At 50.6% G+C, this 15877-nt stretch overlaps 1 protein-coding gene across 2 annotated transcripts in view; it reads left to right on the top strand.

The window, feature by feature from the left end:
* Nucleotides 1-15877, top strand: part of STK11 (serine/threonine kinase 11) — a 33408-nt gene that overhangs the window by 12456 nt on the left and 5075 nt on the right. The window contains exons 5-9 of one of the 2 annotated variants that reach the window (XM_057407430.1): nucleotides 385-521; nucleotides 731-858; nucleotides 6772-6829; nucleotides 13108-13301; nucleotides 14985-15267. In XM_057407430.1, coding sequence (XP_057263413.1) covers nucleotides 385-521; nucleotides 731-858; nucleotides 6772-6829; nucleotides 13108-13301; nucleotides 14985-15124 — 657 coding nt within the window. In that variant the 3' untranslated portion in view covers nucleotides 15125-15267. Of the gene's footprint in view, nucleotides 1-384; nucleotides 522-730; nucleotides 859-6771; nucleotides 6830-13107; nucleotides 13302-14984; nucleotides 15268-15877 lie in introns of those variants that run through there. The other variant, XM_057407429.1, reaches the window with a different exon arrangement.

The following is a 15877-nucleotide window of genomic DNA, read 5'->3' as shown; positions in this document are numbered from 1 at the left end:
AACTTGTGGAGTGCTCTCGAGTGACTCTGAATATTTATTGCCATTGGCAAACCACTTTTGTTGATAACAGCACAAAACTTCCATCCGGGAAGCATACGGAGGAGGACATCCATCTCAGAAAAGCCCACAAGCGTGGTGAGATGGTGATGAGCTACATAACCTCATCCTTCTTGTTATTTAAAGGCTGTTTTAGCCGGGTAGGAGAGGTGTGAGGATTGTCGCTGTTGGCATGTAGTTGCTGCAGTGGCATGTTCTCATGATAGACTCAGCACGGCGTCCCATGTGAGCAACAGTTTAGTATCAGAGGTTTCCTCTTTTGTTTCTCTCACGGTTACAGTTTGTTTGCCTTGGAAGTTTGAAGCTAATGGGTCTCTTCTGCCACAGGCATTGCATCCGTTTGCAGAGGATGACACGTGCAGAACGAGCCAAGGGTCGCCGGCATTCCAGCCACCAGAAATTGCCAATGGCCTTGACACCTTTTCAGGCTTTAAAGTAGACATCTGGTCCGCAGGGGTCACACTGTAAGTGCCTGTGCAGCACCCAGCAATTGCAGCAGAATGACAAAGCCCCACATAGCTCAGTCTTGTGCTGTCTGCTGCCATCGCTGCTCTTCTGTACGGTGGGGGGGGAGCAGGGATGGGGGGTGCGTGGTGGTACCTGCTTTGGATGGGGTTGTGTTCTCCTGCTCTGTGTGCTTTTCCTCATACAGCTGCTCCTTTTGCCTTTGCAGATACAACATCACAACGGGTCTGTACCCCTTTGAAGGGGATAATATCTATAAGTTATTTGAAAACATCGGGAAAGGTGACTACACAATTCCAGAGGATTGTGGTCCTCCACTCTCAGACTTATTGAGAGGTGAGTGTCCCAGCTGGCTCTGCAAGGGTGAAACTTAGCAATGCAACAGATGCTCAGCTTGCATAGTGCTGGGGAGAGCTTCATTCCAAGTATCCTGTGAAGATACAGGATCCTGTTAGGAGCGTGGTTGTGCTTGGGAACCTTATAAGCCTTTGAAACATCTGTAACACAAGCATTTTCCTGAGGTACACTAAGCATGAGTTGCAGTTGCTACCCCTTGTACAGTTGGTTCTTGCACCATGATTCTTGTGCTCTGAGAAGCTGTTGCATCTAAAGACAAAACTCACAAGAGGTTAGATTTAAAATGACATCCTAGCATTGATGTAGGTTTTGCAAGGGAGAACTCAATGAAATCCCTTTTCCAAGCTTTCCATACTGTGAAGTGCTGAGTGCTCAGGCTCTGCTGTCCCTCCTCAGCTCTGCTCTGAATTTACTTGCTTCAGTCCCAGCTGTCATCTCCTTCCCCTCAAACTGAGAGTTACAGTTAGGATACTGTGAGCAAAGTGACTGGTGCCCAAGGGCTGTGGTAGAAACAGAAGCAGCACTTTCTGGGTCACAGGAGAAAGTTGTGGCTTTTGTTTGGGTTTTCTTTCGCTCCAGTCACTTACTGCAGTAATTTGGGGTTTAGTGCTGAGCAGTGTCTGCTTTGGGAAGGTGAATGTCAGGGCAGCAGCCACACTGTGCATAGCAGCTGCCCAGCAGTGCCTGTTTGGCAGCAGGTAGGATGTGACTGAGCACATGGGAGATCCCAACCAGCATTCCTGCAGTCCCATCGGCAGAGGACAGCCTTGTGTGGTCACACTCCCCAGCCCTCAGCAGGGACACAGGTCTTGAGCTGTTTGTGAGGGATCAGACCTTGGATACGGGCTAACACTGCCTTGGTTCAGGTTCATTTTTCTGGTGCTTGTGTGGGTGAAGGCCTGTGAGCAAACCACAGCAGCTTCCCTTCCTCCTGTCAGCCCTGTCCTCAGGTCTGCAACCGGTTGTGTGCTGCCCTCTGCATGCTCATGGGGCCGTTGCCTTTGAGGGTTCCAGAGCAGCTTACGGCTGCACCTCATGCCACAGGCAGCACATGGGGACGCTGCTCCTGATGGCTGCGTGGAGCTGGGGCCAGTGCTGTTTCTGTGTGCTTCAAGAAGCTGTAACCAGCCCTAAGAGCTTTCAGAAGGCATCACACAGGCAAGAGCTTCCAGTTGTGCTCAGTACAGCTGGTGCCGTGGCCGTTCTGAGCCTCATGTGGCCACTGCTCGCAGCCCAGCGCTCCCGACTGTTGCATGCTCCATGTCGTACCCACGCACCCCAGGGAGCAATGTCCTCATCCGTGTGTGGTGCTTGTTTTGTGAACACTGACTCAAAACATGGCCTTTTTTATGAGCCTGGGAATTGCCCAAATGGAGCGAGTCCAGTGGTCTGTCTGGACAGGCTTCTGAAGCGCCCAGCAGAAACCATTTGAGGTTTGTGATAAGCCTCTCTTCTGCACTTAGTGCTGTCCCCCAGGGAAATGAAGCGTGGCAGTTGTTTCTCTTTCTTGTGCTGAGGATATTGATAGCTTAAAATCTTACGCTTCATTAGCAGAATAACTCCTTTTCAGTTCTCTTTCCATCCCCTGTAGAAGACCTGGAGTCAGAATTTCCTACTTTTCCTTCTGCCTCATTGTAAATGGAGGAGCCTTGTGCCTGATGCCCTTTGTGCAGCTCTTACGCCTGTCTTGAGTTGCTCCCTTCATCCTGGCTGCTCTTTGTCATCCTCCCCTCTGCGTTCAGACACCACAGAGATGCAAGCTGACTGTGTTTGGTAGGCAGAGGAGATGTCTGTGTCACCTGGACCCTTTCGCCCAGGGTGATGGGAAGCTCTCAGGATTCCCATTCCTGTCCTCTCTCTGTCCCACCTGAGAACTTGCTCCTATCCCTCCTCTTGTCATAGGCATCTGTAACACAGAAAAAGCTGGCAAAACCTGGTGTTCTCTGGTCTGTTTTGCTGCTCTTGACGTTTCCTGGTTGTTGGAGTGCACAGTGAATCTGTGGAGGATGGATTACATCGAGTTGCCCCTTCCCTCTGCTCTGTGACCGAGCATCCCACAGCCCAGCAGGTACCAGGGTGCCTGCGGCAGGGGAGGGCTGAGCCTCGTGGTGCTGATACTACGTAGCTATGGTGATAAAACCCAAAGGCTTTATTTAGTTTGCTCTTTTCCTCCACAACATCCGTGTTTCCTGGTAGGTGCCTGCTACTTCTGCAGCAGGTTGAAGCTGAATCAAGAGCTTGCAGATCAGATCTTGTCAATGGCTGTTGGCTGCTTTAGTGAGCAGCACAGACCCGCACAGCTCAGCTCCGTCTCATTAGAGACTTGGTTTTGCCTTTGCATTGCTTTTAAAAGACTCTTGAAGCACTCTGCAGTGCTGCAAGCACTTGCTCTGGGGGGATTGTGAGGAAGGATTCAGGATGCTGCAAAGTGCTTATTTCCTCTCTGGCTACAAGTGCTGTGTTGACCACAGTAGCATGAAGCGATCACTAGAATACACCTTTTAAGGTTCTGCTGTTCTCCTCTGGACTGCTTTTATAGTGGTTTTTATTTTTTCTGCCCCTTGAGCTTGTTTTTCTTTCTTTGTTCCTCTTTCCAAAAGAAGCAGTGTTTAGAGGACTTTTAAGCTCCTGGGGTATTTGACTTATAAAGAGACTTGCAGGCCAGTGTATGTCAACGGATTAGTTGAGATGCTGCTCCTCTTTCTGTCTCCCTAATCAGGGATGAAGCTTTATTTATGCTCTTCCCTGACAGAGGAGCAAAGGGCCAGTGCTGTTCTGCCTTGTGAACAATGTGTCAGTGGAAGCATTTATAAATAGCCTTAAGGTTCTTCTGTCAGCATTAGCACATGACTTATCGACTTGTATGCAGTTTGCTTCTGGACAAGCAAAGTGACAGAGCTCAGCTCTTCTTCCTCGTCTTTTAATACTGAATGAGGAAGCTCTGAGACTGCAGTCACTGTGTTCACACCTGATTTTCAGACTCTGCTACAGCCCTTGGCACCTGGGACAGGTTGGTTGTTTCTCACTCATGTGTGACTGCAGTGACCTGTCACTACAGCATGTGTTCTGGGCACAGTGGGTGCTTTAATTCCACAGGAGCAGGTTGTCCCCAGAGCACAGGGCAAGCACCCTGGTGTCTGTAACGCATCCCACGGTGACTCCTCCACGTGTTTGATCAAGAGCTCCTGGTTTGCCTGCAGAGGGAGTTTCTGGTCAGAACTTGGCTGTGCTTTCGGAGGATGAGGGAGAGGGGATAAGCTCTGTCTCCTGCCACAGATTGGACTTACAGTGCTTCTCTCTTGGTTGGTTTGAATGTTGATCCAAGCTGGAGACTCTGAAGTGAAATCCAGGCTGGGTTCATGAGCTCCTGCTCTCTGATTTCTCATTTCCCAAGCCATGTACCTGCTGTCTGCTAACACTGGCTATTCTGCCACGTGCTGTAGGGCTGCCTTGTCCCAGAGGATTGAGGTGTGTGGGCTGGAGCCTGTAAGGAGTCAGGACAGGCTCATGGCCTCCAGTGTCTGGATTGCACTGACAGGATTTGAAAGGGTTTTTGAGGCTGCTGGTGTGTGATGGGCTCAGAGCCCCATGTATGGGCACAGTGAATCCTTCCAGGTTGTGAGTTAGGCATCCCCTGAAGAGTTGCCCCATTCCAGAGAGTCTCAGCTCTGCTCACAGATGAACTGCATGGAAATCCTTCCCCTAAATGGGAGAAGAGAGTGTGTGGTTCCTGTGGGCAGACACTCTGAGATGACTGGTGAATAGTACATGATGTTTTGTCTTGAGGAAGTCTCTTTGCAGTACAGGACTCCAGCCACAGTGTTGCCACGAGTGAGTCAGAGCTGAATGCATGAATGTACATTATCAGTGATTGGACTTGCCATTTTCTTTCAAACATTGCCCCAAATACGGTCCCTTTTCAGTAAATACATACTCCTTCTCATCAGTTATCTTCCTGCTTGAGAACACACAGCTCTGTGCACCAGAGCTGTCTGTAACTGGTGCTGCTGGGCCTCTTCATCATAACAAGCTAGATTCCTAAAGCACCTTGAGATGTGATCTTTAAGTCAGTAAATGGGGGGGGGGTCTCCTGACTTACCTGTTTCTGATGCCATGAATGATGTAACTGAGCCAGTTTTTGCTTTGGTGTCCCCTGAACTTCACATGAGGTCTCTTTGCAGTCCTATTTCTTAAAAAAGCCAACACATTTGGGCAGCTCAGCTGTGAAACTGCCTAATGATCTTAGGAATAGGTTATTAATAGGTTATTTAATTAGGTGGGGGATTTTTTTTTAACTCTGAACCACCTTCCCATCTCGTTTTTCAATTATTATTTCTTATGAGGTGAGGAGAAATTCCACCAGAACGTGAGAAAACTCCTTTACTGCAAGGGAGGCTGAGCAGGTTGCATTGAGGGGTCGTAGTTTCCATCCTCAGAGTCATTCCACACCCCACTGGACACAGCCTTGAGCAAACTGAGCCTGCTTCAAGCAGGAGGTTTGCACTAGGTGATCTCCAGGGTCCCTTGCAGCCTCCAAGAGGGCTGTAGGGCCTGCTGGGGGGACATGCTGGAGCACAGGGCACTGCTGCCACATACGGCTGGGGTCTGTAGCTGCAGCATGGGCTGGCAGTTGCTTGTTTATAGGCTTTAGCCTGCTCAAGAGAGAAGATAGCAGGGAGAAGGAGCTGCTCAGGAGGCTGCCAGCCCTCGAGCAGGGAGCTGTTGCTGTAGCTTCACTCTTGCTCAGCTGTGTAACTCTGACGTAGCTGCGTGGTGGCTCCTGTGGTCTCAGCAGGGCAAGTGTCAGTTTCCTGTGTGCTCTAAAGACTTGAGTGCCTTGAGTTCATGAGGCCAGATGCCTGTGATGCACTTGACCTTCTCTAGCTCCTGTTTGTCAGTCAGCTGTGCTTCGTGTAGCCTTTCTTCTCCTTGCTGGAGATGGAGTCCTCCTGTTCTCTCCCCTCTGTCCCAACCTCTTCTCTTCATGCTGCCTGCTTCACCACTTCACAGCAGCACTGGTGCTACAAGAGCAGCAAGGGGGGATATCATCCAGTGAAAGCGAAACTCCTTGTAATGTGCAGCAGTGAGACTTTGTTAGTGTTGGTTTAGAGGAATGTGTTCTTGGACCCTTCGTTGGGGAGCAGCTTGGGTGCTGCTGGATGGGTGGGTTAGGTGCCACTGGCTGCTTTCTGAAGAATATGGCAAAATTTGCTGCTTCCCTCTGTTGAGTTGTGGAGCTTTTGAAAGGTAGTGGAGCATCCTGTGGGTCTGTTGAAGGAATCCACCTCCCCTCTCCTAGAGAGCTATGTTTCCTCTCTATCCTCTTTCTTACCCCCTACCCAGTTATTGTAGCAGGTGATGCCAGAAATCAGCCTCTTGGCTGGGGCAAAAGGAGGCACAGTAGATTATTCTACTTCCACAATAGAATTTCACTAGCCTGGAGTTTCTGGGATGCTGAGCAACTGGATGTATGCTGTGCCTCAGGCTTTGGCTCTTCCATGGAGGGAGTTCAGTAGCATTTTCTGTGAAATGCAAAGTCTTGATGTTCTTTGCCTGAAGATACACTTGGACTTATGATCCAGGGCTGTGCAAGCTGCTGCCCCTGCAGGGTGAAGGAGGGAAAGGTCATATCCACTTTGCAGTGGGGAAACTGAGTAACAGCCTCAAGCAGGTAGTCAGCAATGGAGTGGGGATGCTGTGCTGAGCTTCCTGTGCCTCAAGCAGCAGGTTCTTCCTTGATGTAAAGGCTCCCTAAGCTGCCAGGAGGGCTGGACACCCCAGTGGCTGTTGGAGGAGGGAGGTGGGAGGGAAGGGCAGAGCTTTATGCTTTCTGTCTTCAACGTGGCTGAGAGCATCTGTGATCACACCTGGACTTTTTTTCCTTCTTTTCAGGGATGCTTGAATACGACCCAGCCAAGAGATTTTCAATACAGCAGATAAGGCAGCACAAGTGAGTGTTCAGTTTCTTCCTATTAGTCATTCTCTTTCTGCTTCTTATGCTAATGTACCTGTGCTATTGCTCTCAACTCATTTTTCCTTTTGACAGCAGACACATGGAAGTCACTAGATACCCTTCCTCCAGCTCTGCTGGAGCTCTGGCAACCTTCACTTGGCTTTTTTCCCTCCTATTAGAGCATCCGGTGCAAGCATTTGAATTGCTAACCAGTAAATAATGAATATGTTGGAAATCTGCTTCCAGTGTGACTGGTTCTTGGTAATTAAGGGCTCTGGATAGTGCTAATGGAGCAGAAGAACAGGGGTTCCTTAAAGCTGGGTTATTGACCTAGGACTGTTTAGTAATGTGTGTTAGTTCTGGTTTTCTGGGCAGCCCGGTGACAGAAATAGCCCTCGGTATTTGCTCCATATGGAATCAGGATGTGCAGAAGCATTCCAGGACAATAGGAATTTTTTTTTTCTTTCTCTTTAATGTCATCCTCCTCCCTCCCCCTTTCTCCTTGGCATTGTCTGGGGGGAGAAAGGGCCCTGTTATCTCTGAGGCTTTTTCTTTTTTTTCCTTGAGGATCTATTTGAACGTGCTGCCTCGGAGCAGAGATTTCCTGGGCGGATAAAAGTACAAGAACAAAAAGCATCAGAAGGATGCTTCACTGCGGAGGCTGCAGTAGCTTATCTGCTCTCTGAATAGGAAGTGCTTCTGAGGACAGGCAGAGCTGCTCGGACCACAGCTGCTCAGCAGGGGCCCTGCCTGCCAGCTTCCCAGGAAGCTTTTGGGAACCTTGGAAAAACAAGGCTCTGGGAGGCGATGGCCTCCAACGTGCTTCCTGCAGGCAGGAAGAGCCCCGTTTTCTTGGTGTGTCTGTGGAAAACCACCAGCCGTGGTCACCATGTGGTGCCAGCTGCTGGTCCCTGGTAGAGGTCATGGCATGGGGAGCATCTGCAGGAGCCTCGGAGCCGGGTTTGAACCATGCCGGTGTCCCACAGGGGAGCAACTGCTCCCTTCCCCTGGTGAGGATCCGAGGCAGGAGGCAGGTCTTGTGTAGCCTGGGCAGTCAGTTAAGCCAGGCCAACTGTTACCAGTAGCCAGGAGCTGTGCACTCGTTCCTCTGAGTCTGGGAGGGGATGGGAGCACACGTTGGCTTTTCAAGCCTCCTCTGCCGTGCACATGAGACGCTGCTTGGGGCTGGCCTCTGAAACGCTGCACAGCACTTAAAGCACCTATAGAGCTGCTCTTGGAAACAAAAGCTCCTGCTGTTCCTGACCGTCCTCCCCTCCACCACTGAGGACTGGAGTGCTTCAAGCCAGACAGCAAAGCACTGTTGTACTTCCCAATGAAGTAGTTCTCCTGTTCATTACAGCTGGTGCAGGGTGGTGACCGGCTTGCACACAGTCCCTTGCACTGAGAAGAAGCACAGCAGGAATTAAGTCCAGCAGTGCATTACTGGATGGTTTAGAAGCACTTTCTTTCCTGTAGATGCTGTGGGTGAACTGCCCCTCAGCCTAGGGCAGCATAGCTGGTTCTTGCATGTATACGCTGGGTATTTGAGCCACTTACCCAGCCCTGTGGGCTTCATTTATACCTCTCCCAGGTGGCAGTGAGTTTTTGTGTCAGCTCTGCCCAGCTGGAAGCAAAGAGGCTTCTCTAGAGACCCTGCCTGCCTTTAGAAAGCCAGAGAAACTAGAGCAAGCTTCTGGCATGGGGGCAGGCGCAGATCCCAGTGATTCCTGTGCCCAGCCAGCCCTCTCCCTGGGCAGAGCTGCTGTGAGGAGGCTTTTCATCTCATAGCCCTGAGAGAGGCTGAGGAAAGGCTCTACCTGCAAACACAGGAACGTTTCCAAGGCTTAGCCCCTTATTAGTTTGCTGTGAGCTTAACCAGTGCTTCTTAACAGGCTTTTCTCCCCTGTTAGTAATTGCCTCCTTCCTCCTGCTGTGGCATCCTAATAATGACATCAAACCCAGCAGAGCTTGGATGTGCCTGTCCGTCTCCTCTCTGTGAAGGAGCATTGTGCTAAAGGATCCAGTGTTTGGTTCTCCTGCTTTTCTTTAAATAGAGGGAAGCTTAGCCCTTCTGCTTCACCTGACCCTGGTGTATTTTTGAAGCACACGAAGCAGCGGGGAGGACAGCAGGAGCCATTCGGGATCCTCAGAGGGGTTTTGGAAAAGCATTTCAGTAAGAAAAGGGTTCCTTTTTGTGTGTGTGTGGGAGAAATAGTCATTAATGATTTTAGGTTTCTCTACACTCCTCCCACAAAAGCATGTGTTAAGGCACAGCAACTAGGCTATGGAAACATCAAGCGCCTTCCCCAGGCTGCCCTGCTGGGATGGATACTGCCTCAAACCAGAATCACCCAGTGCCTTCCCGTGCTGCTGCAAGTCTTCTTTCATGTCTTTAAACTGCTGTGGCTGGTGCCTTGCTCCAATGGACAAGGGAGATTCTCAAAGTGCCCTGAAAACCAGCTGTGTAGTGCCCTGAAAACCAGCAGTGGAGCCAGGTGCTGCCAGACCAGGCTTGTGTCAGCACGGTGGGAAGGGTGATCCCAAGGGAAGTGTCACAGAGGAGGTGTCTGGGTGCTCGGGATCCATCCAGAGCTGGATAAACACCTCCCATGAGGTGCTGTTTCTTGCTGTCATTGGGGGATCAAGGATAAAGGGCTTCATCAGGGGGGTGAGGGGAACGCTGAGGAGTGTTGAGTCCTGCTCCAAGAAGCAGCAGGCATGTGTCTGTGGCCCAGCGATGGGAATTCTGCCATTCCTCCCTTTATTCTTATCATCTGCTCCCAACACTTTCCCCCCTGCAGCCAGAGCCTTGCCTGAAGACTGCTGTAGGCAGAGACTACTTAGGGTGGTACCTGCCAGCTGCTTTCTCCTGCCTTCCCTTCCATAGCTGAACCCTTGCATCACGCTCATGGTTCTGCACTTGGTTTTAATTCAGGACAAAGCCACATTCTCCTCTTTGCTTCCAGAGGCTTTTCAGGCCTCCTCATGAGGTGTGTGAAGTGCAGCCTCCGAGCTGTGAACTGAAATGGATTCCAGCTCTCAGCCTGGGAGTTTATCAACTGCCAGAAGTTGACCCCTGCCTAACAGTGCAAGAGCCATGAAGCCTGCTCTTCCCGGAAGGATCAGGATAGGAAGCTGTTGCATGGAAAACTGAGCTCTTCACTTCCCCTTTGTGAATATTTCATACTCTGGGGAGGGAGGAAACACAGGCCAGTGAAGAGAAGCTGCCCAGAGCCAGGGAGTTACCAGCCTGCTCTCTATAGGCCATTCACCATCTCCTCTACCCTGTGCTTTTGCTGAAGGGCTTAATGCTCATACACTGCATTTTGTAGCTAATTCACTGACCCTGCTGCAGCACTTAGAGTGATGGAGTGGATGCAGAATTCTACCTCTGTCCCTCGTTTCCAAGGCAACCATCCTGCCTTCCTTCTCCACGAGTGTCACACTTAATTTGTTCAGTCGTAGACACGATTGCCAGAGTTGATAGCAAGAAAGGGAAGGTACTTCCACCTCCCACCTTTCATTAGCAGAGGTGCAGATTAACCTGCCAGCCTCCTGTCTCTTCCTGAGGCCCTGGAGCTGCTGTACCACCTTCCCCAGTGCTTTTATAGAGCCACAGACTGGGTTGGGTTGGAAGGGACCTTAAAGCTCACCCAGTTCCAACTCCCTGCTATGGGCAGGGACACCTTCCACTAGAGCAGGTTGCTCCAAGCCCCGTCCAAGCTGGCCTTGAGCATTGCCAGGGATGGGGATTTGTTCATAACCCATCCCTGCTGGCAGGGTGGTGGCCTGCAGCTTGGCATCTGATTTCAGAGCAAATTGTCCCTGTACAAAACAAGCAAAGTGAAGTATTTGTGACCTAGAATGGGAAGTGAATTAGCTGGGAGTGTTTGGAAGCTGCAGCTGTGCTTACTGCTGCTTATTTTAACCTTGCTTGTACCAGGACTTGAAAAGAGCGGAGTTTGTATAGTTGGCTCAGAAAACATCTGTGAAACTGGGAACAAATGGGGGAATATCTGTGGGCAGCACTAATCCAGCCCATGAGTTAGGGTCAGTGAGGAAAGGTGAGGATGGAGTCAACCTCATCTGCATCACTGAGTGATGGGAGAGTGGCCACTTTCTGGCTTCATCAGTGGGCAGCAGCTTCCTGAGCCAGATGAGGGTGTTTGATGGAGCCAGTGGTCCTCAGCTGAAGAGCAAGGCTTCACTGATAACATTTAGCACCAGTGCAGAGGCAGAATGTCTGTCCCTGCTGGAAAATTGCTTGCCGGGAAATACTCTGCTGCTCCATACAGAATTGCTTGAGGCTCCTTCCAAGAGGGCTTTGATTTTTCTTAGAACTTCAATGAATTTCTCTTCTCAGTCTATAGCCTCATTACCATACATGCATATGCAAGTGTTTGAAATCACCTCCCAGAGGATGGAATCATTATGACTCGAGCACAGCGACTCAGGTTTCTGCTGTTAATAAAAACCTATTTTTACTCTCCTGGTAAGTAGGACAGAAGGAAAGCAAGAGGCAGAGCTGAAACACAGCAAAATAACAACACCGGTTGCTGGAGAGACTTCCAGGCTTCCTCCTTTGAAAAGGCTCCTTTTAATGGCAGTCATTCTGATCTCATTTGTCAGGATGCTCCATCCTCCTTAGATCCGTGCTGTTCAGTTTGGATCCCTGCAGCTCCAGTGGCTGTGTTGGCTCCGCTGCCCTGCACTGGGTGATCTTGCCATTTGCTTCCTTGATGAAAGCAGCCTCGCAAGGCAGGGAAATGAAATGATGGGATTGGGAGTGCTGTGTGCCATGCACATCACCAAGGAAGCCAGACAGGGGCCTTGCTAAAACTGCTGGCCAAAATCTGGTCCTGCTGGGCCAGCAGCAGGGCTGACGTTTTCCCTTCGCTCTGGTAATGCCTCTTCATGCACCAGAGGTGGAACCTGACCAGTCGGATCTGGATGGAGCAGGATTCCTTGCATGGTGTTGACACATGATTAACCAAAACACACTTCCTTAACCTTCAGGCTACAGGGGCTGCCTTGCTCTTTCCTCCTGCAAGTGGCAGGATGGATGCTGCTGTCTTCCTCGCTTTAAAACTCAGTTGCTACAGAGAAGACAGCTGAAAGATGCTAATTGTGAAGCAGGTCCCTGGGTGAGGGTTCACTCCTCTGAATCCAGGCTGATTTGTCCCAGTAGCTACGTTTTCATCTCCTAACTCTTTGCTTTGGCTGGATAGTTTTGTGAGAATGCCACTGTGTTTTCAGGCAATGTCAAAGCAATGTAAGACTAGAATGACATTAGATTTACAGTTCTCCTGTGCAGAAGGAGCATCCAACCCTTCCTTCCTAAAACGAGTCTGGAACTGGAGTGATGAAACCTGACTGGCTCAGGGAAAGGAGTGGGATGTGTTGGGGGGTGTGGGCTGGAAGGGCAGGTTAGAAATAGCCAGGTCTGAAGGAACTTCTGTTCCCACCTGCATTCAGAAGAGAGGATCCCATGGAGTATTCCAGCAGTGCTTCCAGGAAGCTCGGTGCCCACGTGCAGCACTGGCAGATGTCCCAGAGACAGCCCAGTGCTGGACCCCTGCTAAGAAGGATGATAAGAATGCAAGAGGGCACCCAGCTGGCTCCTGGGATGCTGGTGTGATGACCGTTAGTCTCTTGATCTGGTTAAGAACAGCTTTCAGAGCTGATACCCTTTGCTGGGCAGATGGTAGCACTCTGGGTTTAAGGGTAATAGAAGTCCTTTGAGACAGAAGTGGGATAAAGGGATAAAGGAGAAGCGTTTCTGCTGTGGCCTTGTTGGAAACTGCCTGTTAAAGGAGCTCTGGAGTAAATACCGCTCTCCTTAGACTGACATTCTGCAAACTTTGTTGTCTTGTGCTGGATTAACCTCAACTTTAGGAGAGGAGTTCCTTCTGCTTGCTTTAACACCAAATCTCAGAGCTCTAGCAGCTCTGCTGTCTTTTGACTCATCGAGGGTCTGGGCTCGAGTTGGTGATGGGGAAAATGTTCCTGTGCTCTGTTTCCAGGCCCTGAGCTGCTCTCTGTAGATGCAGGTGTCCCTGTGGTGCTGTCAGCAGGACACCCACCTTTCTTGAGTCTCCTCCCTTTCATTCTACATTAAAAACCCTGCAGTGGCAGAAAACCATCTAGGAGGCTTTCCATGCTGAACCTTTGAATGTTGGGCTGGAATGGGCCCCTCTGGTGGGGTGAGGGGTTTCTCTGTGCCTCCTGGGCACTGAAGGCGTGCTGCTGACCCGCTGCTCTTGGCCTCTTTGCAGTTGGTTTCGGAAGAAACACGCTCAGGCAGAGGCTCTGGTGCCCATTCCTCCCAGCCCAGAAACAAAGGACCGGTGGAGAAGTATGACGGCGGTGCCTTATCTGGAAGATCTGCATGGCTACAATGAGGAAGAAGATGATGACTTGTATGACATTGAAGATGATATCATCTACACTCAGGACTTCACAGTACCAGGTAGGAGGGAATGGTGCTGGGATGGGTAGGGCAGAAGTGGCTTGTTTTCCATCCATTTCAAGCTTTTCAGGAAAGGCCTCGAGGTCCAACTAATCCTCTCAGCAGCGGAGGAGACTATTGATTACTATGGGGTGAGTCACACCTGGTGAGTAGCTGTGATGCTCCGGATGCCTCCATCCTTTACTTGATCAACCAGGATGCCCCTTCCTGTGCATTACCCATATGCCTATTTCCTTCCTTCATCCACTAATAGCTGCTCCTCCTGGACAGTGTTGTTTAGCACATTTAATTCTTTTGCTAGACTGAGTTATTTTGGAGCAGAGCCCTAAAATGACTCAGTGTTCAGAGGAGATGGCACATCTGGAGAAAGAAGGCTGCTTGTAGCCTTACACTGAGCTCTTTTTTCTGCTCCAGCCTTGGTAACTATCTGCTTACAGATTTGCTTCTTCCTTTGTTAGGGGTTTCCTGTTGTTTTAAGGTGAGCCAACCAGTAAGTGCAGGGGGGTGTGTGGTTTCAGCCATGCAGCTCTAACGAAGAGGTGGTAATCAAATAGCCATTCTTTGGCCTGGCTGTTCCTGTAAGCCATGTGGCTGGTGAGAGCTGAAGGGCATGGCTGTGGTAAGACCAAAGACAAAAGCTGCTCGGTTTTAGTCATCACAGCAGTGCTGTGTGATCAGGGCAGGTTCTTTGTCTCACTGCCTCCATCAACAGAACATGAGCTGTAGATTGACTGCTCCAGCCTGGTTCAGTTGCTTTGGAGGGCAGGTGTCAAGTGCTGTTTGTAGGGGAGCTCATGGGCTCACCACCCTGTGTTAGAGGTTCCTGTGCCCGACCTTCCCTTGTGATGAGGAGAGCCCTGGCTTCTGTAGTTCAAGACTGATGCTCAGCCCCCAACAGGGTCCAAGCACATCCACTGGTGGGTCCAAGGGGGAGCTGCCAAGATGATGGTGTCCCAGCAAAGTGGAATCAGTCCATTTCCAAGTGCTGATTCACTGGTGACAGCTGGGGAATTTATAACCCTTTCTAATAGGAGGAATGTCCCCGTGCCAGCTGGGTGACCCACAGAGCTCTGTCCTCTGCTCTCTTCTTACATCCCATGGACTTGTGTGCTGGAATGTGATCAGGGCCAGGCCTTTCCTCATAGCTCAGTGGAGGCTTCTGAAGGGAGGGATCCTCTTAAAAAGGCTCGTGGAGCACGTACTTGATTGATGGGGCCCTTCTAAGTGCAGAAACAGGAGAGACGAGAACTTGCCAGATGCGTTCCCTGTTGTCAGGGTTTGCTGTTTCCCTCTGCAAGAGCTCTCACTGGGAACAGCCTGTGCATAAGTGCCCAAGACTTGATTCTGCCAAAGTGCTGGGGCTGGGAGCCCCATCACAGGCAGTGGGACTGGGCACAATGATGAGGCTTGAAAATCCATAACCAGCATCACGTTCATCCCTCTCTTGATGCTACATTTTCCTTCCAAACTGGCTTCAGGAGGCAGAAGGTACCGTTGGTCTGTGTGTAAGCTCCCTTGGAGGGCCAGATGATAACCTCGGTGAGAGTGGATCTGTTGCTCTTGGTGCTTGACTGTCTCAGGCAACCCAAGAGCAGAGTCTTAACTGCTTTCTGGGTGTCAGCCTAGAGAGCAAGCTTGTGCAGCTCTCTAACAGTGCTCTGTTGCTTCCTTGTGCATTCCCAGCTGCAGAGGAGGAGGAGGAGGAGGAAGCAGAGGCAGGGCTTAGCGGACAGAGCAGAGCACTGAGCAGCCCTGGAGAGCTGTTTGCAGAGGAAGCCATGCTCCCGCCAGCCGTGAGTGCAGAAGAGGAGAGTGAAGCTTAGCCTAGGCCCCAGAGCCACTGCCCTCCTGGGCTTCCCTTGGCCTGAGCTAATGGCAGTGGCTGGAGAGTACAGGATCATCTCCCTGCTTCCCCCAGGAACCTCCCTGTCTCCAGGACAGTTGCATTGTTTCCAAAGCCAATAACTTTGTTCTGCAAGGGAATCGTTCCTTAGCTTTTGGGTTTGTATTTTTAAGCAGAGGGGCTCAATGCACTGTAATGAGATGGTTTGTGAGCCCTTGCAGAGTGGGTTACTGGTGAAATCCAGCCTGTTCCTGCAGACCTGCTCCACGAATGAGTTTGGACAGATGTGTTCCTCCCTGTTCTCACTTCTGGTTGCAATGTTCTGTCTCCTTTTAGCTTCCCCAGTGGGGATGAGCCTGCGTTGCTGCCTGCTTTATGGGATGTAAAAAGCAGAAGCTTGGGCTGACTTCCCACAGCAGTGGTGTGTCCAGCGGCCCAGGATGGAGCTGCCTGTTCCACCTGCTGCTGAGGGTCTGGAGCTCTTGGTGCTGGGGTTGGGTGCTGCACATGCTGGTGCTCCCCCAGCAGCCCTGTCTGCCAGTGAGCTGGATGTACCCACACAGGCAGGTGACTCTGATAGTGGGAGATCATCTCCAGAGCAGCACTACCAGCTATTGCATACTCTTAATGCAAACAGCAGGATTTAAACCCAAATAAGAACTGTCATTTCAGAAATGACAGGCAAATTACTGGGAGATGTTTTAAGTTCTCGTGTGTAATTTGTGCTGTTTCA

This window comes from Pezoporus wallicus, unplaced genomic scaffold, assembly GCF_028554395.1.
Source record: "Pezoporus wallicus isolate ANWC-B61680 ecotype Strahan unplaced genomic scaffold, APGP_CSIRO_Pwel_v1 contig_14048, whole genome shotgun sequence".
In the NCBI taxonomy this organism is placed as follows: domain Eukaryota; kingdom Metazoa; phylum Chordata; class Aves; order Psittaciformes; family Psittacidae; genus Pezoporus; species Pezoporus wallicus.
Note: the sequence above shows the minus strand (reverse complement) of the source record. Positions and strands in the feature narration are given on the sequence as shown.